At 41.3% G+C, this 25,862-nt stretch overlaps 1 protein-coding gene and 1 long non-coding RNA gene across 2 annotated transcripts in view; one reads left to right on the plus strand and one right to left on the minus strand.

The window, feature by feature from the left end:
* Nucleotides 1-18,332, minus strand: part of LOC309825829 — a 33,709-nt gene extending 15,377 nt beyond the window's left edge. Inside the window, exons 1-2 of the long non-coding RNA XR_014297066.1 lie at nucleotides 18,156-18,332; nucleotides 16,483-16,614 (exon numbers count right to left, since the gene is read on the minus strand). This is a non-coding gene — a long non-coding RNA (uncharacterized lncRNA). The remainder of the gene's footprint in view (nucleotides 1-16,482; nucleotides 16,615-18,155) is intronic.
* On the plus strand, nucleotides 7,434-10,253 carry FIBIN (fin bud initiation factor homolog). Its single transcript, XM_082659577.1, has one exon. The coding sequence runs from the start codon at nucleotides 7,867-7,869 to the stop codon at nucleotides 8,500-8,502; it is 636 nt and encodes a 211-aa protein (XP_082515703.1). The 5' UTR covers nucleotides 7,434-7,866; the 3' UTR covers nucleotides 8,503-10,253.
* Nucleotides 18,333-25,862: the final 7,530 nt, after the last annotated feature.

Below are 25,862 nucleotides of genomic sequence, written 5' to 3' on the forward strand. Positions count from 1 at the left end.
AAGGACTTGTTCACTGCAGGACATTTTAAAAGTCCTCAAGATCTTGAAAAAGAAAAGGCAGCCAAGAACAAAGAAACACAAGTGTGGAAGATATTCCTATTTTCTAACAAAGAAAAGAAAGAACAATGTGAATACTAACCCTGCCACAACCCTCCGTTTCCTGCCCAGGCTGATTTCTGAAGGGCACCTCTTTGGCCATTTCATGGGCTCCTTTGTAAGTTTTATTGAGACCAGAAACAACAGAACGCCTTAAATAAGGGGAATGACTCAGCCCCTTTGTTCGTCGGTAACCTCAGTCAGTGGCTCTTGGCTTAAAAATTCCATGACACTTGTCCTGTTCCCAATCAGATGTGAGATTCAACTCCCTAAAATCATCACAGTCTTTGTGGGACCCCCTTGTGATCCTCACTGTACACTTCAATTTGCGGACTCTTTGCATCCATGTTTCCCACAACCTCCACAGAGTGTAGACCTGCATCTACTCCTCCTATTTCCCCATGTGGGCTGCTGAACAAAGTGCCTGCAGAATTGAAGTGAGACCAATAAATTTACTCTCTCATACTCTGTCTCTACCTTTTCTCATCTCCCCCGATTCTACCGGACCTGAGAATTAAAATAAGGAAAAATAAAAACATTGCTTAAAGAGGGGAAATAAACAAGGCCAGATTCTTCTCCAACCCAGTTCAATCACAACCCAGGCATGTGCTTTCAACAGCAGAAAAGAGAAAATCTTTACCAGGCAAATGACAAACTACCCTGCAGGGTGGTCTGATGCTTCTGAAGCTTATAGACCAGAACACTAGGATCACATGTACAGACTGCTGCATAGTTTACTTAGAGTGGGTCAAAAGTCACCCTTCTGAGTGATACTCCCTTCTGAATGTTCTGAATATTGGAATGCATAGGGCTCTTCCCTTCTCTCCTGCCAGGATCATCCAGATTAAGTGTGAGACATCACTGGCTGACTGTTGGCTGGATAAAACATGTGCTCAAATAAGATGGATTATCTGACCATCATTAAATAATAGAATTCCTTGAATTCTACAGTTTAGCTATCATAACAACTAACAAGTATTTGGTCCTTGCTATACGCTTGGCTCTGTGCTAATCACAGAGAAAATAAAGGTAAGTAAAACACATCCTTACACTTGGGAACTCACAGTTAAGTAGGGGAGATAGACCAGTTTAACAGAAACTCAATGCAATGCAATACACACTACAAAAAAACAAAGAAAAAGTACCTCTGAAATACTACAAAAACACTTTGTCAAACACTAAATAGGAAGTGATTAACTTAACCTAGGGTTTGCTGACGAAAACTCATTAAGCACCTCCTATGATTCAGGCACTGTGCCAGGCACTGGGGAGAGAGAAGTGAACATAGCTCCTATCTTCATATGCTGTAAGTTGAGCTGGACTGACAAACCTAGAACAAATAAATACATAAAGTACAATTATAAATAGTGGAAAATGCCACGACGAAAAGAACAGGGTGGTATGATAGGGAATGTTCAAGAGAACTAAGTAAAATCTGGAAATCAAGGAGAGACTTTTAGTGGAAATGACATTACAGTTAAGACATGAGAGAGTATGCATGAAGCAGGACAGGAGTTGGGTAAGAGGGTTCTAGGCAGGGAAAACAGAATGAGTAAAGACTTTCAGATGAGAACAAATTTGAACAAGAATTCCATATGGCTTAAGCATAGTGAACAAAGTGGGGCATTGCAGAAGGTGGAAATTGAGAAGCTGGGATCAGACAGAGCAAGACCTGGTAGGCTAACTAAGGAAGCTGAATTTCAGTCAAAGTGCAGTGGGACGCCATTGAGGCATCTAGAATGGTGGATAAAATCCCTCCCAAATGACTCTGAATCCTTACAATGTGCTTAGCTTACATGGCATGGTGCTGCACAGACAGACACTATTTGATCCCTGGCTCCAGCCTCTTAGTAGCACTCTCCTTCTCTCCTCTGGACCCCCTAGCTCTTATTTTCAGTGGTGCGTCTCCTCCCTGAGAATTTAACTGCCCCCCTCCATCCCCTCCCTTCCCCACCACCATATGCATTATTTCTTGTACTTGTGTCCTCAGAATCCCCTTCAGCTAAGGGTGGTCCTCTACCTGATACCATGCTTTCCCCCTGTACCTTCCTGGAAACCCTCCTCATACTCTTGACCTCCTTCCCTTCCTTCAGACTCTCCTACTCCACCTCTCTGACTCTCCCTAGCTCTTTCCTCTATGATTAGCATAGACTGTGTTGATGGGTGAAATGGGTGGATAGGATCACAGATTCCTTGAATCTGGTAGTGACAATAAAAGAAGTGCTTATAGTCTTTTCTTTGAGAGTATTTTCTAACCTAGCTGCAAATAAGAAATATTTGCATTATTGTAGAATCTATTTCACAACCTACATCCTCATTTCCTGTTTGGTAGTTCTACAATATTTCTAACAGCTTTTTTTTCTGGAAAGTGTGGTAGAGATACCTAGTGTTCTTCCACATCTGGTTTTCCTCTCCTTCTGGGCACATGAAAGAATTAGACTCCCCTTCCCTTTGCACCAAGGCAGGGTCATGTCACTGGCCAATAGGCAGTGTGCAAAGTGGCATGTGTCACTTCTGAGCCAATGCATTTAAGTGCAGCACGTGTCTCTCTGGAGCCCTCTTCCTCTGCCACGTTAACCAGGGAGGTCTCATGTTGTAAATGGTCAGGTAGAGTTGCCACATAGAGGAGAGTTACTGAGTCACCTTGAGCTGCAGAAGACTTGAATTTGGTGCTGACATTTAGTGATGCTTGTTACCACAGCATATCATGCCTATTCTGACTAATAGAGAAAGATGGGAGAACTAATCACTCTCTTCACACATTATACTTATTTCCTTGTAACCATTCTAATTATGATTTCATAGGTGAGTTTGTTCCTATTTTTTAATAAATTTATTTATTTTATTTTATTATTTATTTTTGGCCGCATTGGGTCTTTGTTGCTGCGCGCAGGCTTTCTCTAGTTGCGGCAAGTGGGGGCTACTCTTCATTGTGGTGCGCAGGCTTCTCATTGCGGTGGCTTCTCTTGTTGCGGAGCCTGGGCTCTAGGCATGTGGGCTTCAGTAGTTGTGGCATGTGGGCTCTAGAGTGCAGGCTCAGTAGTTGTGGTGCACGGGCTTAGTTTCTCTACAGCATGTGGGATCTTCCGGGACCAGGGCTCAAACCCGTGTCCCCTGCACTGACAGGCGGATTCTTAGCCACTGCCCCACCAGGGAAGTCCTATTGCCTAATTTTGATGGGAACTTTGTGTGACTGTTCTTGTTAATTAACTCTCCTCTGCCCCTAACCAATGTTCTTAAAGTAAATAATAATGACCATTTCACTGAGTTAATGTGACAAATAGTTGACTAGAAAATCAAAATGCATTCCACTCTCTTCCTTATTTTCGTCCTTCTGTCTTTTCTTCCTTCTTTCCTTGCTACCTTCCTCATTCCCTACTTCTCTGTTTTCTTTCTTTCTCATCCATTTCTATTCCTCTCTCCTTCCCACCCTTTGTAAACAATGGCTGCTCAATAAAAGCTACTGACATGTTAATTGATCACATAATCCCCAAAGTGCTAAATACTGTGTCCTCATTTTCCCCCTTTATTTTTCCCTTCTTGTCCCACCCCAGGACCCCGATTCTGGCCCAGGCTAATTCCCTTTGTTCATTTATCTTCTGTGACATGGTCCAGGGGTGAATTCAGCCTGACAGTTTCGGGGGGATTTTGGGAGCCTCCACTTCCCAGAGACTCCTTTCGGGTTAGAAACCAAATATAGTCTAAAAGACTATACAGTGGAACCTAATCTCCCCAACCTTTCTTATACTTAATGCATACAAGGCCCTTTTCTATAAAAGTTCTACCATTACCATAATCAGAAACAGTCAGAGGATCACAAAAAACCTGTCAGGGGTAAGTCACAGAGCTTAAGAAATCTTACAGGTCTTTAGGCTCAGGGTGCCAACCTGAATTCCTCCTTCCTTCTATGAAGTGGTAACTGGACCAAAGGAGCAAGATTTTAAAGTGCACTGAAAAGGATAAGGGATAAGCAAGTTTTAAGCTAGCCAAACCTGCTGGTACTGCATAGCAAGGATTGCATATAAGAAGCTGGTACTGGGCAACGGTGTTCATCTACATGACATCTATATGACTCTGACCCCTGACCCTGAGTTCCTCCTTTATTCTTGAATTCACCTAGTTCCTGTCCCTTAACTTTGTCTCTAATCTTCAGCCCTAAACTCAACTGCTGTCCCTTTCAGCAGATGGTGCTTCTTGATTTTACTCTTCAAAGTCCTCTATGTGGCTTGTCTGTGTTTAGATGTTTCCTCTGGCTCCATTTGTTTTAGACCAATCCTCAGAAGCCCACCTTAACTCTGATCCTGGTAGAACAACCCAAGATGGAATTGGGCATATACGAAGAATGTATGAACAAATGTTTATAAAAAGTGAACGAAATGAAGCATTTAATGCAAAAGGCTACAGCGGGCTGGAGCTGGCTGGTACTGGCTCATGAGAGCCAGTTGTTAGGTTTTCAGGAATTTTGCAAGTCAGTTGTTAAACATTGATCACCATTATTAAAAATTAAGTTATCTAAACTTACAATTAAATAAATTATACTAAATTAAAGGGAATGCATAAGTAAAACTCATCAGTTCTTAATTATTTTACTACATTTTACTATATTCTATGCTTTAGTGGTCATCTGTGTCTAATGTATCTGTATGATAGGAATGCTATATAATGATGTGTCGTTGCCCATGTCATTCTAACTCTGCACTCAATGGCATCAGCCATGGTGAGAGTATTTACCCCATGGAAATCAGCAAATGCTAGAAAGGGGGTTCTTTCCTCCCCTCAAGCCTACTGTTGAATGCTTACCAGCACAGCACTGCAATAGGGTGCCAATGTCTTTCAGAAGTGGGTACTGAAGACAAAAGCATGGGGAAGGGGGAATATTTGCAGTTACTTCCCCAGAATCTATTCTCATGCTGTCCCCTTGTTAAGCAGGTTCCTGTTTCCCAACTATATAGTTTTCATGGTAACTTGCATTCGGCTGCAGAACTGGGTTTATTGTCTTAAGCCCAGTGGCTATCCCAAACTTCTGACTATGATCAGCCTGGTTCAAGGACGGATTCATCTTCTAAATCAGTCCAACTGTAGCCACTGAGGCTGATCTGAAGGACCTGTATTTGAGCTACCAGAAAATCTAACCTGCCATTCCTGCTAGACATGAACAAAGAAGTCTGTAACCCCAGAAGACACTGGTAGCCATCTTGGAACCACAAATGAAAGAGACTGCCCAAGAATGAATATAAACTGAAGAAGTAGAATGAAAAAATGGTAAGAGAAAAACTAGATTCTGGGCAGGTTTGGGTTGAAAACAATCTAATCTTAGACTTTCTGTAAGTCAAGGAATTTCCTTTGCCTTTAGTCTGATTAAATTGGACCTTCAGTTACTTGCACCAGAATGATTCCTTCCAGCTTCGTGACATGCAGTTTGTCTTTTAAAGGAGGTAACTGCAGGAAAAAGCAAATACTGTGTGTGTATATACACGTCTGACTCTTCAACCAAAGAGCAAGCTCTTTGGAGGCTGTAACTTTTTATTGCACACATTTGTATCTGTAGCTAACTTAACACTGTGCCCTGCACATAGTAGGGGGCAAGTAGTAGTAAGTGCTTAAAATAGGCTTGTTTAGTTGAATTGGTTAGCAAGTCAGAGAAGGGATTGTGCAAGAAGTAGAGTGAATCAGAGTAAATTCTGCTTGCTTTTCTTGGCTGACTGGCCAATTTGAATCCATCTGTTGTCATTTGTCAAGGTGCCAGGGGAAAAGGAATGAAGCAATATGGTTCTTGAGTCCAAGAGTCCTGTCTCTTAAATGGAGAAAGTTGGAGTTTTCTGCTGAAACACAGTGAAAATGTCATAGTCTTTAGTTAGCATAAACCCTAAGAAAACTCATGTGACCTACGTTTTCACGATGCCAAGTCTCTGGATAAAAATTAAAATGTGTGGTCAACACGCTCCTCAAAATCTATGCATGTGGCATCACATCAACAAATATCCAATTACTTAACTGGACTTCTCACTGTCTAGCCAGGGTTGTTTATGTCATTGAAAGTGATGGCAGCAAGTATGGCACTGTGGCGCTAAATGACACCAGTGCCTTATGATTCTGAGAGGGAGATAAGCATAAACACAGGCAAATCACATGAGTGTTTCAGGTACATTTCAAGGCAGAAAGAGGAAATAACCATAGAAATAGGGACGCTGCCTCTGTTTTCCCACTCCTTCCCTGTCTTCTCCTCCACTCCCCTATTTGACATACAATATCTCTTATTTATTTATATTAATTTTCTTTCCATGTCCCAGAATGTGAGCTCCAGAAAGGCAAGGATTTCTCTCTATTTTTGTTCACTGCTCTTTCTGTGAACAAAATAGACTCTGGCGAATGCTAAATGCTCAATAAACATTTGATGAACAAATGAGATGGCCTGAAGGATGGCAATATGCTAAGCAATTCATAAATCAAAAACTAAGACGGCCTGGTGAAAAAAATACTTTTTTTCTAAATTAAATTAAAAGACGCAGTGACTTAATGAGTACTGGCTGGCTGAACTGCAATCTTTGTGATAACAAATAATTTGTTTAACTTTCTATCCCTTGGGTTCTCCACCCAGAAAACTGGAGATAACAGTGCCAGTCCCATATTCTTCAAAAACTTTTAAGTGTCCCAAAAGAGGCAATAGCTGTAAAGGTGTTAGGTTAAAGATGCAATGGAGGAGTTTAGCAAGGATGGGCTTTCATGAAATTAAACAATTATCTCAGTTGCCCATTGACTTATTAAACTGGCAAAATTCCATTTATCAGCTTTTGTTCCTATACATACTTGCAACCATACGTTAATCAGTTTTCTATATTCCTATTTATACCAAAGTATTAAAGTTATTGTAACTTTAATTAACCATTTCCAAACAAAACTGCAATTTCATACACTTCAAATTTTCCTTTAAAGCCATAAACTTTTTAATGCTAAAAATAGACATACCTACAGAATGCAATCTAACTGACATTTATTTTATTGTTTTGGAAACAATTTTAAATAGTGAAATGGCATTTCTCCAGGGTAATTACCCTTCCTCCCGATTCGTTAATAGCAAAACAGTCTGTCTGTTATGGGAATTCTATTTATCCTCTTCCCATTTTCTCCTTCAAGCTAAATTCTGTTTTCCGGGGTCTCCTTACCAATCCTCAAAAAGAGACCCTGTACCTTTAATAGCACAGACCTGGTGAGAGCTTTCTTTCCAAACTTGTTCCCTGGCTTCCAAGTGACGAAACCAGCTGTAATTTGAGAGCAAAGAGATCCTCAGGATATCATTAGCCAAAGGAAAAGCTCCGCATTCCCACCCAGTCCAGGAGTTGAAATAGTATCAGAGGGCAAGAACCTTTCTCTCCAGCTACAGGCTCCATTTCCCAAGGAGCGAGGGGTAACTCAGAGAGCCAGAGTAGGGCAACGGAGCCAGCCAGCGTCCAGCCAGAGAGCTGCAGCAGGGGTTCCCCACCAGTGCCGGGATCCCGTCTGGAAGGAGCCGGCTGAGTTCCAGCCACCCGAGCGAGCGCAGGAGCTCAGAGCGAGGGTGCATCCTGGGCTGCGGGCGCGGCGGCTGCTACCCAGGCTCTGGTGCCGCAGCCACATGAAGCCAGTTGGGGAGGGGGTGCCAGGGTGCAGCGAGGCTACTGGGACTGAGGCTGACGCCGTCTCAGGGAGGCGCTGACTCCCTAGGGGACCCCCTTCCTCGCGCCTGGGCGAAAAGTCTTCTCCAGGGGTCCCCGGTCATCCTGAATATCCAGGATGGTGTTCATGAAGTTCCTCTGGATGGGTTTTCTGTGCCACCTGTGTCAGGGCTATTTCGATGGCCCTCTCTATCCAGAGATGTCCAATGGGTCTCTGCACCACTACTTTGTGCCCGACGGGGATTACGAGGAGAACGATGACCCCGAGAAGTGCCAGCTGCTCTTCAGGGTGAGTGACCAACGGCGCTGCTCTCAAGGGGAGGGAAGCCCAGCCAGCAGTCTGCTGAGCCTCACCCTGCGGGAGGAATTCACCGTGCTGGGCCGCCAGGTGGAGGACGCGGGACGCGTGCTGGAGGGCATCAGTAAGAGCATCTCCTACGACCTAGACGGGGAGCAGAGCTACGGCAAGTATCTGCGGCGGGAGTCCCACCAGATCGGGGATGCCTACTCCAACTCGGACAAGTCTCTCACTGAGCTGGAAAGCAAGTTCAAGCAGGGCCAGGAACAGGACAGCCGGCAAGAGAGCAGGCTCAACGAGGACTTCTTGGGGATGCTGGTCCACACCAGGTCCCTGCTGAAGGAAACGCTCGACATCTCCGTGGGGCTCAGGGACAAATACGAGCTGCTGGCCCTCACCATCAGAAGCCACGGGACCCGGCTAGGTCGGCTGAAAAACGATTATCTTAAAGTGTAGGTGGAAGGGCAAACTTCCAGGGAGAGGGAATCACATCAGACCCGTGGTGGAAGGTGGGGGACAGAGACGGGGCTTTTTCCCATATACTTATTACTTTCTATAACCAGATTTGCACTTGGAGAGTGATCTGATGTGATCTTAACAAGAAAGAAGTGAGAGTTGAGTGGTTTTAGTTTTGTACACTATTTATGTGATCGCTATTGATTTGTCACCTGGAAAGAAGAATTTAAAACCATGTCTCCTGCCTTTCCTAGAAGGGCTTTATATCTCTGCAGAGACACCTGTTTCAGCCACCTCTGAAAGGACACAGTTTATGCAGTAGGGACTGTTTAATCTTCCTCATCCTGAAGATTATGTGAAAATACCCAGGGAGCATGTGCACAGCTCCTTTCTGCCTTCAGCCTTCTCTCCTGGGCTCTGAAAGCTGTCAAAGTCGCCTGTTTTTCAGATGAGGTCAGAGGTGCTTCTCAGCATGCCTGGCAGAGGATGGAAGTTGCCGGTTTCTTCTCCTTTTCCTTCTTATTTATTAACCATGGTCTTTAGTTGTTTTCTTTTTGGTTTTGGATTTGGGTTTTTTGGTTTGTTTTTTCTTAAGTATTGGCTAGAAACTATATGCAAATCACCTTTTGCAGGGAGATGTCCGCTGTGCCTCTGTGGGTATGTGTAAGTTAAAGGGGTCACATTCAAGAAGTCTAAGGTTTGTGGTGATTATGCACTCCTGTGATATGCTGACTTGCTGTGTCTCTCATTGTGTGTCTGTGTCATCAGCACTGCAGTCCACTACAAAGAAGTAGGTAGATTGCCTTGACACCCCCCCAAATGCCTGTGATTTAGGTTACCAGTGTATTCTTTCTCATTTAAGGGTTTTGCTTCTGTTTGCTTATTGAAAATTTGTACTTCAAGTAGAGGGAATTTTAATTCTCATAACTCCTTAACTAAGTTTTATTATTCAGCCAATAAATATGTTCTCATATAATACCTGCTTATCTTCTAATTTATATTCATAACTTTCATACTGCAAAGAGGAGCCAGTGCAAAAGAGAAGAGAAGGCTGGGATTGAAGCCAGTTTACTTAGAGTATATGATAAAGAAGACAGAGGGACCACTACGTATTTGACAATCCTCCCTTCCCTGGCCACCCTTACCATCCTCAAAAGGAAAAAATAAAATCTAGGCTGTGCCAAAACTTGATCTCTGCTGGTCTGCCTAAAAACTCCAATTTTCTCTGGTTTTCCCCTAGAATTAATTGGAAAAGTTTACGGCAAGGCTCAGAGCTTATATGCCCTCAGAATGCAGAGGGAAGGCTCCATTCTAAGCTGTAAGAATCACAGTGATGTCTAATAACTTTGAAGACAGGTCTACGTTATTTCATTAATGATTTTTAAAATGGAAATGCACTTTATTTCATACCTTTTCCCAGCCAATCCTCACCCTTCCCTTAAATATGCTTTCCTTTCATACATATGCACACACACACACACACACACACACTGGGAAATAAGTGTTCATAATCTATTCTCCAACAGGGCGCAATTTTTTCTCTCCCATGCATGAGGAATCCAGTTTTCTATCCCTCTGAAGTGTTCAACATCCTCCTATGACAATAGGGGAAACTGAGGTCCAGAAAGTGACTGATCCTCAGTTAGTTCTAACAGCACCAAGTCTCCTAGATTTAAGTATGGGACTTTCCCACACTGCTCTTTTCAAAGATGCTGAGAGATGAGAGGGAGTGGCTTGAGGCCTGAGGCTTTGCATAACTCTTTCATTGTTTAAAATAAAAAGGAACAAAATATGGAATAATACTTCAAATAATCATTTGTCATTTCTTTTAGCCGCCTCTAGTGTATGGGGAGAAGACTGGTGTGTGGGAAAAAGGTAAAGATCTTTTAAGAGGGTTTCTATCTTTATTCCATGAAAGATGAGGGAAAAAGTAACAGCAGAGGCAAAGGAGATGATATTTGGTACCTAAATGATTGTAGTTTGTAGTCACAACCTTTCCTATCTCAAAACTTTCATATCACTCACTTCACAGCAATCACATCTAATCCACAGACGTATTAAATGTCATCTCCTTAATTTTCCCAGTTGTAATAAAAGGATATTAGACTCATGATACAATGGAAAACTGATTTCCTCTTGATGCTAATTTCAATCAGTTGGGAATGACTACATACAGTAGTACATCAAAAAGGATTTAAATGACACAGATGTAAAGATTGCTGTACCCAATTAGAGATATCTTCCATGCGTGCAGGAAGGCGAGTGGTGACACATCTGCTACAAATTTGGAAACCCAAAAATAGATAATGTCTGAGGTTCTTTCCAGTGCTGACATTCTATGATTCCTACAAAACCAGAATGAAATTATCTGACATTGAATCATCCATTCAAGGCCAGATGTAATGCCAGTAATCTCACAGAGTCTTATGTAAATGGCCCCAGAGGGCAAATTGGAATTCCCAGGTGGGGAAAGCAAGCCATCCTGGACTATCAACCCAGAGGCTAGTATCACAAGGAGTTTCCAAATCCTCTTATGACGAGGAGCCAGCCCCACGCAGATCTTTCCTCTCTGCTTCCTTATTATTCTTACTAAGACTTTATTACTCACACAGTGACAAATTCTTTTTTTTAAGTAGTGATTCTTTATTTTTTAGACCATGAAATATTTTAAGAATCTGAAGAAAACTATATACTTTCTTCCCTGAGAAATCTACTTACAAGAACATTCAATGTAGGATAGTCTTTCTTTAATAAATATTTGTTGATCACTCAATATGTGTCAGGCACTAGGTTAGGTTGTGGGTAATTCTGAGATATTACAAAGTGTTGGGACACCAACTAACTGAAAGTTTTAAAAAACCTCTTAGGGCTTTTTTTTATTTGGAGTAGGAGACATTTATTATTATTATTATTATTGTCATTGTTATTATTGTTAACAACAACAACAAAATATCCAACTTTTTTGAGAACTCAACTCAGCATTATTGGTTAGAGCCTGTGCTAAGAACTTTGCCAGGGTATTTCCCTTAATTCTAACAACAAACTGTGTGAGGAAAGGATTATATAAAAGGAATTAACATATGCCAAGGGCTTAGAATAGTACCTGACACAGAGTGAATCCTCAATAAATGTTAGTTGTTGCTTTACTGTATTTATTATTATCATTATTTTTATAACTGAGGCCCAGAAAGCCTAGGTAATTTTCCCAAGGTTAAAACAGTGATGTCTTATTTGCTTCACTATTCTCTCACTTTTTAAGCTGATGATTATCTAGTGGGATATATGATCAACTAAAAGAAGAATGTGGAGGGTAAGGGTCCAGTGGAGCTGCCAGCTGTCCACTCCAAACATTGTCCCTTCTAGGCCAGGCAGCCTACAGCCTACAGCAGTTCAGATGCCTGAGAGCTGTCAGTCAGAAGCTGAGTGGCTCCACTGGTAACAGAATTCCTCACTGATACTTTCTCCATGTAATGCATTGGTGCAGTATCCTCACACTCTCAATCTGACCATGTGAAAACTGCTATATACCTACTTTGAAGAATTCCATAGATATCTGTCCATCTATAGTCTGCCGATAAAAGACACCAGGCCACGTTAGCCTCTGCAAAAACCAAAGCCACACTCGGAGAAGCTGGCAGGTGTGGGTGTGTTATGCATGGCAGCACGGAGAGGCTGTTCCACAGTTTATATACATTCATTGTCTTTTAAACTCTCACTTACAATTCTGCTAAGGAAACAGACAAAAAACTTTCTTAGAGAAGCCTTGAAACTTCAATTATAAACTATTTAACAAGTAATAAAAGCATCCATGAAAACTACTAAAGATATGAAATCTCCCTAAAGGGTAGGGACAAATTTCCTTGGGACATTTTTCAGAGTATGATTATTAAAATCTTCTTGATAAAGAATAATACTAGGGTGTGAAATATGAATGGTAAATGTGGTTTATAAATGTTTTAATATAAAAGGAAAAACAACTGGAGACATAAAAATCTTGGTTAGAAATAGAATACAGAAATACATAACAATCATTCACCAGTATAGAGAATGAGATTCTGCAAATCATCTTAGTAATTTTGGAATCAGGGTGGTCCTTAGGAATACTATTTCCAGAATCAGAATCCCCAAGGATATGTTATTTATCAGACTTTTTTTTCTTTTTTTGCGGTACGCAGGCCTCTCACTGTTGTGGCCTCTCCCGTTGCGGAGCACAGGCTCCGGACGCGCAGGCTCAGCGGCCATGGCTCACGGCCCCAGCCGCTCTGTGGCATGTGGGATCTTCCCGGACCAGGGCACGAACCCGTGTCCCCTGCATCGGCAGGCGGACTCTCAACCACTGCGCCACCAGGGAAGCCCTATCAGACATTTTTTAAGTGCCACCATATGAGGTAACTAGGATAGAAATAGTATAGTCGGCTCTCTGTATCTGTGGGTTCCACATCCCTGGATTCAACCAACCTCGGATAGAAAATATTTGAAATAAAAAATATTCCAGAAAGTTCCAAGAAGCAAAACAAAAAGCAAAAATAGTGCACTGGCAACTATTTACATAGCATTTATGTTGTATTAGGTATTAGTAGTATAGAGATGATTTAAAGTATATGGGAGGATGTGAGTATATTATATGCAAATACTAAGCCACTTTTTATAAGGGACTTGAGCATCCCTGAATTTGGATATCCACGGAGGTCCTGGAACCAATCAACTTCAGATACAGAGGGACAACTGTGTTCAGGCATGTGAGGAAACTGACACCTATAAACTGATGTGAGCTTGGCACACTGTGGATTTGTATGTACAAGGTCCAGCAAGAGTCTAAACTAGAATTGTCTGGACAATGTAAAACAGTGTAAATCAAATAAGGATTTTGTATAACCACATATTCAAGGGATAAAGGAGTTTCATTGTTGTTGTTATTATTGTTGTTGTTTTGCTTTTTAAATAACTTTTTTTCTAGTTATATAAGCCATACCTGCTGAATTCTAATAACGTGGCAAACAACAGAACATAAAGAAAACAAAATCGTTCATATTCTCAAACTCTCCCTGCCATACACTCACTATTTGCATTTCGGTGTGCATTCTTATAGTGCTTTACACACATATCTATGTATTGTATTTTTTTTTAGAAAAAATGATATTATAATAATGCATTGTTTTGTAGCCAATGTGAAGTTTAAGGTTAAATAGGCTCAATTGCATAAATCTTTTAAAAATGCTTAAATCTATCCACCATGCTTCAGGAGGTGGAAGTTCTGGATTCAGATCTTGGCCCAACACATGTTAGCTATGCAACTTTGAAGAAGTCCCTTCAATGTTCTGAAATTCAGTCACTTTGCTTGCAAAATGAAGACAATAATAGCTAATATTTACTGAACAGGCACAGCTCAAAGTGTTTTCCATACATTACCTTATAAAATCCTCACAGGGTCATATTTCAGGTAGATGTTATAGTTTCTGAACTTTTAGTATAATGACACTGAGACACAAAGAGGTTAAGGTCTCGCAGCTAAACACGAGTGGAGTCAAGATTCAAAAGCAGGCAATCTGACTTCTCTATTGCCCTCATAACCACTAATGATGCTTTTCTTTTCTGGAAGCAGGAGACTGGACACATGATTTCTTAACTCTCTGCCTATTCCAGGATCTATGACATGTAGCCTGTGAAATGAACATTTTCTTTATATGATTACCTTAACCAAAAAAAGTTAAACCCAATTTCTCTCAGAGAACTTTTTTCTCTGCTTGATTTTATTGGGCCAAGTATCTCCTTATACCTGTGTCACTCTGTGATTCTTTGCCTAAGAACAACTGGTTTCTCTCTAAATATGACATTTTTCCAATCACTTTCACATGTACTATCACTTTCTATCATAACACGTCTTATGATAGCAGAGTAAATCAGAGAAAGAAAGAGCTTGGGGTCAGAGAGGAGAACTGAGACTAGGTAGTATAGGAACTAGATGGTTATCACAAGAAATTTGGATATTATTCTAATTTCAATGCACTTGAAGTCTAAGGAGAGCATCTATTTAGATATTAATTAATGTAATATTAGATAATATTTGGGTATTATTCAAATTTCAATGATCTAATTTCCTTTTGGATATTATTCAAATTTCAATGCACTTGGAGGTCTAAGGTGAGGAGTAGTATGATATGATTTACACTAAAGAGACCACGTTGGGAGAAGATTATATGTGGGGCAGCAAGAGTGGAAGCAGGAAAGCCACTTGGATAGGTGGCTACAAGGTCATGCTGGTGAGAGATGACGAAGGCTTGGGCTAAGGTGCTAATGGGAAAGACAGCAGGAACTGGCCTTGATCCTCTACCAATATGTCTCATTATTGCTTTTGCCGCAGAAGAGTGTGTGTCATTATTCCCAACCTTCTTCTGCATTGATCCAATTTCCCAACTCTTGGTTCCACTTCTCTTCCTCCCCTTTTGGATGTGACTCTAGCATTGGCTCCCTCAGGTTCTTGACCACCTTCCCCTACCAAAAGGTGGCTGGATATGTATGAATGGCTACCTCAGGCAATATACGGACCCCAGCTGACCCCTCCCACTCAAAGCTCCAACTCTGGCCCACCAGCCCAAACCCTGTCTACCCTACTTTTTAGGCTGGAATGGACAGACCTGTAAAGGTGGAGATTTGCATTCAAACCACAGGCATGACTCACACGATTGCCTATTACACAAAGATAACTGTGATCTCACTAAAGTTTAGACATCTCCCCTTTACTAATGAGCTCAGGCATCACCACTGCATCTCTATTTATTCTGCATTTTTCTTCACAGGAGTTTTAAGACAGATAAGCTATATCTAAATACATAACTTTTCTTTTGAGGCTTTCAAATGACTTCAGAATTTGTCATTGCCTCGTACTCGATAAGGGCACAGAGCATCCTATTTTGACTCTCACAGTGTTTACTCGTATGGCTTGTACATTTCACCATGTCTCATTTTTGCCTTTCCACGAAAAACAGAAGACATTTTGTGTGTCAATAGCTTGCTGTTTACAGAGCAGAACCTGACAGCTATGATTAATGAGGGAGAGCCTCCATGCTTTGGGATTGGCAGTAATGGCTTGCATTTTCCAGTTGTGAAAAGTTTCCTCCTGCAGGAGTTAAGGAAATGTGTTTCCTGAATGTCTTTTCTTGCTTTGATCTTTGCCCGACTCTAAATGCAGGCACTCCGCTCAACTTTCAAAATGTATGCTTTGCTGGCAGTCCCACTGAGTCAACCACTAACATTTTCCACATGATTCGACTACAGATTAAATTATAAAGAGCAGAAAATCTAGTGGGTTCGCTCTGCTCTGAGGTACATTTTTGCCTACCCTTCAAGTGTCTGTTTTCTCCTGCCCTGATTTCCCCTCCCCCTTGCCTTAGCAAAGCTCTTTCTCTCCTGTTTCCTCCTTTGCTCTCCATCTCTCCCTCTCCTTTTGCTATTAGGAGCATGGGAAGTAGAGGCAGAATTCGGATTCACATCATGACTCTGCAATTTATTAGCTGCAGAAACTAAGCAAATCGTTTAACCTCTCAGAGCCTCCGTTTCCTCCTCTGTACAGTGGGAATCATGACACACAGTTTGCAGGGTTCTTGTGAGGACTTGATATGCCATTGTATGAAGAGGACTTACTATAATACTGAGCCCAGGTGCGTGCCACTATAACCATGCTGTCTGGCCATGGGTAGCTCATCGAAGACCCTCCTTTAAGAAGGGACATCTTATGTGTTCTTAGGGTAAAATGAAAAAGATGTATTTCAAATAAGGCTTAGACATTGTATGTATGTGTCATGAACCTGTATGAACCTCCCCATTCTAGGCAGGCATCTCAGAAGCCAAAGACGTGTTTGTTCCCATTCATGTAAGAGAAGCTCCTTTGCATGTATGTGTGTATACCTCAAACATTCCTCCCTATCTAGGCCAAGAGAATGAATGCTATTGCAGGAAATAACAGTTAGCAAACTCGCTTACCTTTCCTTTCCAAATGTTAACAGTGCCTTTGCTTCTTGCCTTGAGCACGGGAACGATGCACATGAAAGAAACTCGGGAACTGCAGTGCTTGGGCAGCTACAGTGAGAGAACTCGCAAACCTTGGCAACAGGGCTACCACGTAAGAGAGAATAAAAATATTAATTCCTAATATTTACTGAGCACTAACTACATATTTGGTCCTGGTACCCTGGACAAGTCCAGTTTCAGGCCTGTCAGACTAAAACCAGAGCCCATTTGTGGTGATCTCAATATGGAAAGCATTAGGGTGAGAGCATGATTTTCTTTATGTAAACCCACACTCTTGCTGTGGGATTTGCTGGCCTTAACTGCCTGGTAGTCCTCTATCGCAGCGGTCCCCAACCTCTTTGGCACCAGGACCCGGTTTCGTGGAAGACAGTTTTTCCACTGGTGGGGCGGGGGAAGGCGGGATGGTTCAGGCCGTAATGCGAGCGAAGGGGACCGGCAGGGGATGCTTCGCTCTCTCTCCCACCCACCGCTCACCTCCTGCAGTGTGGCCCAGTTCTTAAGAGGGCTTGGGGACCCCTGCTCTATAGTCTCCAGGTCATGAGCTTGGCAGGGCTGGTAGATTGTACTGATCTAAGCCCTGTTTCAGCTGGGACATATGCGGTCTTCACTAAGAGGACCCGGGGACATTTGCGTGCAGCTTGCAGACTTCCTGAAGTGAGACTTTCTGAAGTTAGTAATTCTCTAGTTTGCCTGCTTCTCCCCCATGCACTCTCTACCTGCGCTGCAATGGAAGAGGCCCTGGGTCAGTTGAACAACGACTCGGGATAGGGCATGATGATCCCTGCAGATACACTCAGAGAGGACTTGGAGTTACAGCCTCTTCAGTATAAAAGCAGACAGTGTGGCCCAGTGAACGCTAATCTGTGCATATATTTAGCAGTAAATCTAAGGAATAAATAGGCAACACTTCTTTTCTAATTCTAGAAGCATTCTGTTCACTTGGGAAACTTCAGAAATAGAACAATTTTTAACTGTTTGGCTCAAACAAAAACTCATTCAGGCTCAGAAATTGGCAAAGGCCATACTAATGATAAATACTTATCCCATAATCACATTTTCCACAGCCCCTCTAATTTCCAAGAGTTTTGTCATAAAAAGAATTGCAGTGAAAAATCTGGACTGCCAGTTCGCAATAATGATGTAATAGTACCAGGATGTCAGCGTTTACAGGGCTCTCCCATGTACCCTGTAAAACTTTGACCATTACCAAAGCCACCACTTTGCCTTTCATTCATTGTTAAACAACTATTTTTCAGAGGGGCTATTCATTCATTTTTCTGTTCATTCAACAAATATTTATTGAATACCTACTATGTGCAATTACTTTACTAGATTCAGAGCATAATACTTGTAATAATAATGACAATAATAAAAATAAAACAATAGACAATGTTTTTACACTCCTTACTATGTGCCCAGCACACTATTTTGAGCATATCACATTTATTTAACACAGGTAAACCTTGCAATAACCCTTCAGAAGGTTTGCTTGTAAATTGCTCAGTTGCCTTTCTAGAATGTCACCAATGCCAATGCCAACCCCTCTTCTTGCCTCTTCCCTGATCCCCAGCCTTGCCAGAGTCCCCTCTCTGGCTACCAGCCTCTCCTGATCTGACCCCTCCTACCTTCTAATGGAATGCTAATTCTGGGAGGATCGAGCAGTCTTTAAATCAGGAGTTCAGGAATATTTGGAGAAAGTTCTTCCTCAGTGATCCAGGGAGTTAAATAAAACAAACTTTAGATTATCTGAGAAAGAAATGTTAGAGAAAGAAAGTTAGCAGGAGAAGACCTTGACCCCAAGCTCAAGTTTTCGGGATTGAGCCAGCCAACCTGATCATGAAACCCAAGATTTCAACATTATGTTAACCTCTGTCAGGCTAAAATAGAAATAGAACCGTACTTGTAATTACATCCCTAGATACAGTTTTGGCCCTGAGAGCTACACAGTCTGAGAACATCAGAGCTAGAAATAACCTTCACAAATGGAGAATCTGAGGTCCAAACAAGTGAAGAAATTTATTCCAGGTCATATAAACTCATGGTATTAAGGCCAGGATGTCACAGAATCACAACCCGAGGGGCCAAGTTCATCCCATTTACCTGGTCAGTCGTCAGCTGCCTGAATTTCTTATATTATAATATGGCAGTCCTGCCAAGTGATAATACAGCCCACATGCTTGCCCTCCTCAAATTGTGGTGCATTCCTTTGTCTCTGGAGGAGTGCATTCAATTGTCAGAGAGTTCCAACTCTTAGAAATTTCTTCTGTAGTTTGAACTTAAATCTCTCCTCATGGAGCTTCCACCATTCAGGGACCCACAGCCTCATTTATTCCTTTTCCATATCAATTTAATCAACGACCCGGCAGCTCCTTTGGCCAGGCTCCATAGCCTCCAACCTTTCCTTTTGTAGCATAATAACCAAGGTCTCCTTGCTCTACTTTATTACCAGCAAGCAATGATTTACAGTGGTTAAAAGCATGGGCTTTGCAAACCGACAAACCTCTGGGTTGAATCTCAGTTTTACATTTACAACACAAACATCCAAGGGCAGTTTATTTATTCTGACCATAACCTGGGTTCTTTTACGTGAACTGGTGATGATGATATCCACAACATAGGATTGTTGGGGTGAATAAATGAAATAACATGAATAAAATTCCAAGCACTACACCTAGCACTTTGTAAGAATTCAACAAATAGATCTGAATGGATGAATGAACAAACCCCAGGTTGGGTCTTTGTATAAATTCAGCATTGTTAAGGGAGCTGTATAGAAAGAATTGCAAATCTGGGGAAGACCCTGTTGGGGAGAAGGCCAAAGGAGGAATGAAGGGGAGAGGCCCGAATGATTACCCCAAAGCTGCCACGGCTTACGACTGGTGAGCTTTGCGTGCAGGACATCCTCAGCCCTTCTCTCACAAGTTCACCAACCACGTGATAAGCCGTGTAGTTCATGCTCATGGCTGTGCTCAGTAAGGGGACAAGAGGAGTCTTGAATTCAAATCTTTTTCAACTAATTCTGGACTTTCTCATAAACGTCTGACCACATGCTAATTTGAAAGTCCAAACACTAAGTTATTTTGGGAATGGGAGAAAAGGTACTTTCTATCGTATCCCTCCCCACCCCCTTACCAGCTACAAAAACAGCTGAACAGACTTTCCTAACTCTTTCCCAAAACTTTCATGTTTGGGCTGAGCTCAGCCCTGGAAGGTCTCACTCTCAAGAGAAAGACCTGAGAAAGTCATTAAAGGCAAATGAAAGCCCTGGAATTTCTATACACAAGGAAGATGGGAATTCAGTTGGCTTTCTCTCCCAGGTGATCCATCTCTCAGTAACAGGAAGATGAAACCAAAGCAAACTGTCTCAAGGATAATATCATTTTTTTTTTTTTTTTTTTTTTTTTTTTTTGCGGTATGCGGGCCTCTTACTCTTGTGGCCTCTCCCGTTGCGGAGCACAGGCTCCGGACGTGCAGGCTCAGTGGCCATGGCTCACGAGCCCCCCCGCTCCGCGGCATGTGGGATCTTCCCCGACTGGGGCACGAACCCGTGTCCTCTGCATCGGCAGGCGGACTCTCAACCACTGCGCCACCAGGGAAGCCCAAGGATAATATCTTTTAAAGCATATAAACTTCAACAGAGTGTTAAGAAGGGGCTCTTGGGCACAGACTGCCTTGCATTGAATCATGGCTCTTCCTTTGTCATCTGGGTTATCTGTGGCGAATGACTACACCCCCTGGGCCTGTTTCCTTCTCTATAAATGGATATTATGGTCCTTATCTCCTAGTATTTTGAAGAGAACCAAATGAGAGACTCCAGCTTGGTATATGGTCTGGCATGTATGTTACACTATTTCATTAAGTGTAAAAGGACAAAGAGCAAGCAGTCTTCGTCCCATGAACACGATGGGATCAAAATGATTAACACCTAGAGTCCACACTCTTTTTTTTTTTTAACATCTTTATTGGAGTATAATTGCCTTACAATGTTGTGTTCGTTTCTGCTGTGTAATAAAGGTAGAGTCCACACTCTTTTTCCTGTCCCTTACCTGTTTGGCCCCTCCTCTCCTCCTATCTCCTTCCTGGCTCTTGGCAAAAGGAAAAAACCACACTGACACATGATCCACCCCATTTCCAAACAAAAACGTTTTGAAGGAGGAAGAACCACATGCATTAGAGGGATAGAGTGTGACATGAAAGGAAAGGGATAGAGGCCAGGGATGCTGATCTGCATCCTACAGTGCACGGGACAACCCCCACGACAAAGAATTATCTGGCCTGCAGTGCCAGTAGTGCCAAGGTCGAGAAACCCTGGTCTATAATATGTAAGACATAAGGCAGCAGGGAGACAATAGGGATGTGATAGTTAGATTGAGGATCTTGAATATCAGGTTAAAATTCTTCCCAGACGTAATGGGTGTATTATAGAATTCAAGGCACAAAGAAAGTACAAATTTCGGAATATTTGTATTACAAAGGTTTGTCTAACATATTAGCACTCAGAGATACTAGAGACTTTCAGGCATCCTGATGCAAATTCACATATTTTATATAGTATCATGGTTATAATGCCCTAACATCTGGCTGAAAAGTGAAAGCATCTATCAAGAGGCTAATTTTATCTCCTTGGCTTCAAAAGACAACTGGATTTCTGGCCCTTCCATTGATTAGGGCTTCCTCTACACTCTGGCAAGACAATTAAAAGGGATGAGGGCTGTTGATTTTTCTAAATAATAGTTTGGCATGATGTAGACAAAACATCTGGTTGATTGGCACTTTCATTTTGCACTTGGTGGTTTTGATATGGAGGAAACATAATCATTGTTGGATGTTGGCTAGTCATCATTGTAAACCTAGCTGATGGCAGGGTACTCAACTGGTCCTAAAATAAAGAATTGTAGGTATGAATCTTCAACCTGAAAGACCATTGCTTATAAGAAAGAGGAGCTCTAGAGTTGAAAAGGAAGAACTCAAGCATAACCTTCATTTATGTCGCCCTGTGATTGCTCATATCCAAATACACTCTCAATGTACTCCTGGGAAGTTTGTGTAATCCACCAAAGCATTAGATCAAGCCATGTTCCCTGGACAAGGAATATATCTGCCTGGAGAACAGGGCTCCTTTTTCTTCATGCACAAGTTACTGTCTGCTCACAAACTCAAGTGAATGCATCCACCCAGAAGGGGAACATTGTATTTTTGTTTGCTTTTTAGTTTCTTTTTTATTCATCTACCAAGAGGTGACACCTTGTTCTAATTCATCTAAAGGAACAATATAAACCAGTGAAGAATGTGGTCCCTTTTTCCTGCTTTTCCAGTTCTTACATATCTTTCCAAGCCCAGCTCATACTACCTCCCTAAAGCCTTCTCTAGGGTTCCTGTCGATGGTGATATAATGCATAACAACTGTGATTAATAAAGACTACCTGGATCACTGTGTCAGGTAGGATATTAAAGGTTTATCAATATAAGAAGAAAGAATTCTATGATCTATTAACAGCACCTTTTAAAATTACATTCTATGATCTATTAACAGCACCTTTTAAAATTACAAGATGGGGAGGAGGTAATATGTAAATCAAGTATTTTCTTTCCTCATCCTTTCCTGACATTTACTGACATTATCATTCATTTTGGTACCCATTATAGACATTAATATAACAATAGTGAGCAACAGTAGATATTATCCCTGCATTCTCAGAGCTTAAAGTCTAGTGGAAAGAATCACTAATCAAATAATCATTTACCTTCTGATGAATTAGAGACAGTCCCAATTCTTTGCTGCTTCCTTCATCAGGAGGTGGCATTTTACGTTCCTCCCCTTGAATCTGGATGGCAATGTGACTTGCTTTGACTAATAGAATGTGGTGTAAGTGACACTGTGCCAGTTTTGGGCCCAAACTTTAAAAGGCCAAGAGCAGCTTCCACTCTTTCCCCCTGGAATCTAGCTACAAAGGTGTGAAGAACATTGGGCTAGACTACTGCATGAAGGAGCCCACATGGAGAGAGACCAGGGAAGGTGAGAGGCCATGATGGACATGACAGGGCCAACTGAGCCCCCAACTGAATGCAGCCACATGAATGACCTCATCACAGAATATGGAATAGAAAAACCACCCAGCTGAACACAGTCAACCAAAAGAATTGCACAAAATTTAAATTGTCATCATTTTAAGCCAAGAAACATGGAGGTCATTTGTTATGCAGCAATAGCTAGCTAAAACACATCATATCTGAGATAGACTTCCACCACATTCTTTTTCTATCACATTACCCTGTTTTCTTTATAGCTCTTATCACTGCCTAAAATTATTCCATTTAGGTTTCTGTTGTCTGTCTCCCCCAGCAAGAGAAAACTGTGAGAGCAGGGACCTTGTCTATACTGTTTCCTGTGATAACTTCTGTGCCTAAAACAATGCCTGACACAGAGCAGAATGTTCAGTAAGCGTTGTAGATTAAATGAATAGATGGACAGTTGCAACTATGATAGATGAGATAACTGAGAAGTAGATGTTGCTAAAACAGTTTGTAATAAGGGAATTAGACCTGGACAGGGAAGTCAAGGATGAGATTTGTTCTGATAAGACCTTCACATGATTTGTTCAGGAGGAGAGTGGGAGAGGAGCTATTTTCTTTCTAGTTACTGTTCAATTAATCATTCTCTTATAAGTGACATTATCACTTTAAACTTCCCATGGTGGCAGAGCATAGAAATTTTTTCAAAATATTTTTAGAGCAACCTTCTGAGGATCCAGATATTAAGTAGGTAAGTAATCTCCTGAATTATATAAAAAATTTAATTTTACAAAAACTGCTCAAGAAAAGATGTGGAATCTGCTCTAGTCCTCTGCTAGAAATCTGAATGAAAGGGAAAATTCTTCTTCCTCAATTTGAGAAAGTACCTCTTTCTAAATGTGAGGAAATTTTGAGGTATATTTTGTGTTTCCTAAGTGTAGAGTCCATTTGAGAAACTTTACAGGAAGAAAGAAAGAGTTCTTAAAGAAGAGAATCAGTGAGAGAGAAACATGGAAAGATCTTTTTTCTCCTTCTTCCTGGAAAATGTTTCCTTGCTGGGAAAAAGGAAATCAGAAGAACTCTGGAGTTGCATGAACCAAAAACCAGAATGCTGTAGACACATAGTTCCAGGGCTGTGAGTGAGTTGGTGAGTAAGCAGCTGAGACCCTTCCTTCAAAGCCAAAAGATGAAGATAAGAAAAGATCAGAAAGAGAAAAGGATAAAAATGAAAACAGTTAGGAAATGATGGAGCTGATAGCAATTTTGCTATGTGTGTAAAATATATATGGAGTGTGTGGTAGAATTAAACCTATTTTCTTCCTTATAGTTGTATGTATTTTATAAATGTTAGTTTTATACACACACACATATACATGCATGCATATCTATAAATATATACATGTATCTTGAGTTTCTATCTGTTTTTAAATTTTTTTAATTACTGTTTTGATCTTTGTTTAAAGCTTGGTTTGGGTTGTTTTAATGGAAAAAGATAAACAGCATGAAAGGAAGAGAAATTCATGGTTATAAGACTCTGAGATTAGTTTGAAAAGAAAAATACTATCAATTCAGTGCACAGAAAGACAACGAGATCCAGATCAACAGGTAAACAGAGACTCTGGCTTTATTTGGACCATTGTCTGAATCTTTGATCCACCACTTACAATCTCTAGAAACTGAGAGCACTACTTAACCTTTTATCTCTAAAGGACAGGTTCTTTCAATGTTTTGAGGTATTTATGCATGATAATAGGAAAGGTCATGAGGTGGGAGGGGATGTGGGTAGAGGTGAAATAAAATTGGCCATGAGTTAGCAGTCTTTGAAACTGGATATAGATGACTTTTTTGTTCTATTCTCCTTACTTGAGTATATGTTTGAAATGTCTATAATATAAAATTTTAATGTCAGGAAAAAAAATAAATAAAGGACAAGTTCTTTCTATTCAGTTCAAGAAATATTCTATGCTTGAAGAACCCTCTATGCTAGGTTCTGACACTACAGCAGGGAGCAAGAGAGCTAGCTGTTGCCCTCATGGAGTTTAGATTTTAACCAGAGAAAGAGACATCTGGAAAGTAAATTATAAATGATCTGGGAATCTCCTCAAAAATCTTTAAGAAAAGTTCCCTTATAATGTAGTTGAGAGGATTTTGTAAAATAATACTTATAAGGTTTCCAGGATCGTGCTTGTCACATCATAGACATTCAATAATTTTGAGTTCCAAGTCCCTGGGCCTTGAAGCAAACAGAAAGTAGACAACCAATATCTTCCAGATTTGAAAGGTTGATGGGAGCAAAGATCATAGTTGCCTATTGTTCACCATAATTCTAATGCTTAGATTGGATTAATGAATGACTGAATTGATACCTCTTAAAGCTTAAATACAAAATACATTATGTAAGTGTGTAGCTTTGCAGCACTGCCTGTTCTTTGAAAGCCAGACAGTGTCTCACTTACCTTTTCCAAGTCCATGGTGAGTAGCACAATGCTGAAGAAATGATAGGGGCTTCCCTGGTGGCGCACTGGTTGAGAGTCCACCTGCCGATGCGGGGGACACGGTTTCATGCCCTGGTCCGGGAGGATCCCACATGCCGCGGAGCGGCTGGGCCCGTGAACCATGGCCGCTGAGCCTGAGCGTCTGGAGCCTGTGCTCCACAATGGGAGAGGCCACAACAGTGAGAGGCCTGCGTACCACAAAAAAAAAAAAAAAGAAATGATAGAAAGCGTAGACCAATGGGAAAACACTGGACTGGTAGGAGAAATAGTTCTCTCTCTGCCAGTTCTCACCTGTGAATCATTTCATCTCTAAATACTAGCATCCTTACTTTCAAGTAGGTTTTGAAATCTTTGCTTCCCTCACAAAATAGTGAAATGAGATAATATAAGGGAAAGTGCTCTGAAAACTACAAGACACTACACAAATATAGAGGAGTGTTATTATTAAGACACTTTCATGCTCTAATCCCCTGAAGTCTGGCTTCATCTAACCATCTCTTTATTGAGATTCATTTCTCAAAAATTACCCAGAAAGTTGGCTTTAGCAGTCTTTCAGAGTTAATTATATTTGGGATGACAACTTGTACTGATTTGGATATCTAAACCAGGGTATGTGTTAAAAAAGAAATAGAACAGTTGGACACTCTCTTTCTGTTGTACATTCTCTCCCTGTAGAAAAGCCATGTGAAGCCAGTTTATCAGGAGGTACCTTGATCAGCCAAGAACTGGCTGTCTTGCAGTCAACTCTGGTGACTGGAATGTTTAATGACACCAGCATGTCTGCTTCCAGGATAAGGATGCATCTGCCTGTGAGAAATGGATGTT

The sequence above is a fragment of the Grampus griseus genome, assembly GCF_964374135.1.
Source record: "Grampus griseus genome assembly, chromosome: 8".
Taxonomy (NCBI): Eukaryota; Metazoa; Chordata; class Mammalia; order Artiodactyla; family Delphinidae; genus Grampus; species Grampus griseus.

Bases quoted from the DNA above. Each gene is read 5' to 3' on its own strand.
- FIBIN (XM_082659577.1), top strand. From the start codon at position 7,867: ATGGTGTTCATGAAGTTCCTCTGGATGGGTTTTCTGTGCCACCTGTGT.